This window comes from Cebus imitator, unplaced genomic scaffold (genome assembly GCF_001604975.1).
Source record: "Cebus imitator isolate Cc_AM_T3 unplaced genomic scaffold, Cebus_imitator-1.0 Scaffold118, whole genome shotgun sequence".
NCBI classification, from domain to species: domain Eukaryota; kingdom Metazoa; phylum Chordata; class Mammalia; order Primates; family Cebidae; genus Cebus; species Cebus imitator.
In genome coordinates, this window is record NW_016107433.1 from 1,690,771 (window position 1) to 1,694,202 (window position 3,432).

At 47.9% G+C, this 3,432-nt stretch overlaps 1 protein-coding gene across 13 annotated transcripts in view; it reads left to right on the forward strand.

Moving 5' to 3' along the window:
* SLC7A6 (solute carrier family 7 member 6) overlaps positions 1 to 3,432 on the forward strand; it is a 41,588-nt gene that overhangs the window by 25,739 nt on the left and 12,417 nt on the right. For all 13 annotated transcript variants that reach the window (XM_017539485.2, XM_017539479.2, XM_037742325.1 and 10 more), the window contains one exon: positions 1,311 to 1,436. In XM_017539485.2, coding sequence (XP_017394974.1) covers positions 1,311 to 1,436 — 126 coding nt within the window. The remainder of the gene's footprint in view (positions 1 to 1,310; positions 1,437 to 3,432) is intronic.

The window sequence follows — 3,432 nt, forward strand, 5'->3', positions numbered from 1 at the left end:
CTGAAGGAGAGAGTGCAAAATGGGTAGGAGTAATTGGAGTTGGCCTAGAGGATGGGCCCAAAAGATTTTGTAATAAGATTTGAGGTGCACATAAAAGTTCTATTTTTGGATGCTAGAGGCAGTACTTACAGATGTCACTGTGTTCCTTCCTACTGGATATTGCTCTTATGTCCACCCCATGGATCAGAGCAGTCATTGTTTAGCAGGAGCAAGGTGCTGGGACTCTCAGCACAGGGCCCAGATGTCACTGAGGTGTGTCAGGAGTTAGAACTTAAGGCCACATGAGCCTAGGAAATGCTCAAGTGGGTGTACTTCTCCATGGACTCATTGAGAATTGGGAGGGATGGGTAGGAATGGGGGTGGCAGCAATCAGTGGACTTGGGAATATGAACTTAGAAATGGTAGTTAGCTTCTCTCAGCCTCGGTTTCCTCATCTATAAAATGAGAATAGGAATATCTGTGTTTTGTGGTCATGAGAATTGATGGAGATGTGTATGTGAAGTTGTCAGGCGTAGAACAGACTTTTTCTTTTTTCTTTTTCTTTCTTTCTTTTTTTTTTTTTTTTTTTTTTTTGAGACAGGGTCTTACTCTGTCATCCAGGCTGGAGTGCACGGCTCACTGCAGCCTCAACCTCCTAGGCTCAAGCAACCCTCCCACCTCAGCCTTCTGAGTAGCTGAGACAGCAGGTGTGCACCACCATGCCCAGCTAATTTTTGTATTTTTTGTAGTGACAGGATTTCTCCATGTTGCCCAGGCTGGTCTTGAGTTCTTGGGCTCAAGTGATCCATCTGCCTCCACTTCCCAAAGTGCTGGGATTACAGGTCTGAGCCACTGCACCTGACCTCTTTTTTACACTTACATGCAAAACACTGTCTCTAATTTCTTATGTAACCTGCCATCTGCATTCAAATTTACCTCACTTACTGATGAGTTTCTTTTGGCCATGGAGAGGTTTTGTGTCTCTTGTGGTTTGAAACCTTGGGAGGCTGGGTGGGAAAGAGTGGGTGAAGTTACCTGTCTCTAGGCCTGGAGGGAATTTCCAGAAATGGTGCCGGCCATCAGGATGTATAAATATGTGTTCATGCATGCCTTTGTATCTTTGAACGTTAGCAGTGATGGGACGTGCATGTGTGCTGTTAGCTGGGGCAGGTGCAGGTTGTCCCCTTGCTTGCCAGTTTGCCTTGTTCTGACTGGTCCATTGGCCCCTTTGCCTTAGACAGGAAGGGCAGAAAGTGGTGCTGTCTGTAAAGAGATGGGGCCCCTGTGCCCTCAACTCAACCCTGCCAGTGACTTTGTGGTTTTCCTCCTAGGTCTGCTGACATTTGTGAACTGTGCCTATGTCAAGTGGGGCACACGTGTGCAGGACGCGTTCACTTACGCCAAGGTCCTAGCGCTCATTGCCATCATTGTCATGGGCCTTGTTAAACTGTGCCAGGGTAAGTGGTGGGAACAGGGGTACCACCAAGAGTTCCTCTGGATTCCCTAAGGAGGACATGGGTACTCTGTTAGCTTCACTGCTTAGCTGATTCTATGTACATGCTAGCATGTGTCAGTGAGTGCAAGAGATGGAAGTAGATTTCTTTCTGGGCTTCTTGGGCCAGGCTGGCTTGGCCAAGTGGACATGAGTCAGCCTCTCCCTCAGGGCTGCTTTCCTTTTGTGGAGGCTGGGAGCATTGCAGGAAGCCAGCCAAGGGCCTAGGAGCTCCTGAAACTTGGGTCATGATTGGTCGTAAAAGTAATCTGTGGGGATAGAGTGGCTCCTATTTGTGGTCTGTGACTGCCAAGCTGCAAGTAGGAAGACTGGGCCCTTCTTGAGACAGCTAGCAGGGAGTGTGGAGCAGGAGGTAGGGTATGGAAATGGGTGGTTAGTTTGCAGCCTTTACTTTTCATTTGGACTTGTATTCAACATTCCCCCCATTCCAAAGTCAGCTCTCAGAAAAATATTAAAATATTGTGAAATTGGCAGTGTCTTTCCTGCATGTTGGCTTTAGAAAGCTTTTCATTCCTGGATCAGAGAGGACTGGCAGTAAGGGTAATAGGCCTACCAATATGTCATGAGCCCTAGAGAAGTCTTGAGGTGTCTTTAGCAAAAGCTACCTCAGTCATTTCATCAGTTCCTAAATGTGGCTATGTACAATCACCTCGGGAATTGAGACCCTAATCTCAAATCTACTGGATCATATTCTGATTGGTTTGGAGTCTAAAAAGCTTTGCTTTTAAGAATTGCCCTTGGCCGAGTGCAGTGGCTCACGCCTGTAATCCCAGCACTTTGGGAGGCCGAGGCAGGTAGATCACGAGGTCAGGAGTTCAAGACCAGCCTGGCCAAGATGGTGAAACTTCGCCTCTACTAAAAATACAGAAATTAGGCGTGGTGGTGGGCGCCTGTAATCCCAGCTACTCGGGAGGTTGAGACAGAGAATTGCTTGAACCCAGGAGGCAGAAGTTGCGGTGAGCCAAGATTGTGACACTGCACTCCAGGCTGGGAAACAGAGTGAGACTCCATCAAAAAAAAAGAGTTGCCTTTGTTGGGCCCTGTGAGGTGGCTCACGCCTGTAATCCCAGCACTCTGGGATGCTGAGGAAGGTGGATCACCTGAGGTCAGGAGTTTGAGACCAGACTGGCCAACATGGTGAAATCCCATCTCTTTTAAAAATACAAAAAATTAGTCAGGCGTGGTGGTGGGCACCTGTAATCTCAGCTACTTGGGAGACTGAGGCAGGAGAATCACTTGAATTCTAGAGGTGGAGGTTGCAGTGAGCCGAGATGGTGTCACTACACTCCAGCCTGGGCAATAAGAGCGAAACTCCATCTCAAAAAAAAGAAAAAAAAAGAAAGGGAAAGAAAAGAAAAACAGAATTGCCCTAGTTGATTCTCAGGCTGCTGGTTTAGCCCCTGTGTGTACTTATATCAAGTTAGTAGAGCTAGCCACGTGGATGTTCCCAGAGGATTGGGAGCATCTTGGGGTCAAATTGGGTTTTGAGTAATCCTCCCTGAAGATCTGTTCCTTAGGGAATCACTGCTGTGTATGAGGATGGAAACCCCTGAGGACAGGGGGTGTCTATTTTCCCTTCTCTTGTTGCATAACCAGCTCTTTTTACCACATGAGAGCTGGGTCTAGGCTTTCTTCAGAGTGTGACAATGGGATTCCTTAGAAGTCTGGGTCTTGTTAAAAACCCCAGTGTGTCCACAAGGTCTCTGTCCTGGGTAGCTGGGTGCTGTCCCCTGGCCTTTTAGGTCTGCAGTCTCTGAGGCCTCTGAGAAGAATAACAAGTATCTGGGCCTGGGCTGGCTCCCCAAAGGGTGGGGGTGGCCCAGGCCTAGTGAAAGATAATGTGATCTCCTCCATGCAACCACAGCCACTGCAAGTAAAGCAGCAGAGCGTCCATCCCACAAGGCCGATAAACCTATTTGACCAAATTGTACAGTAATCTG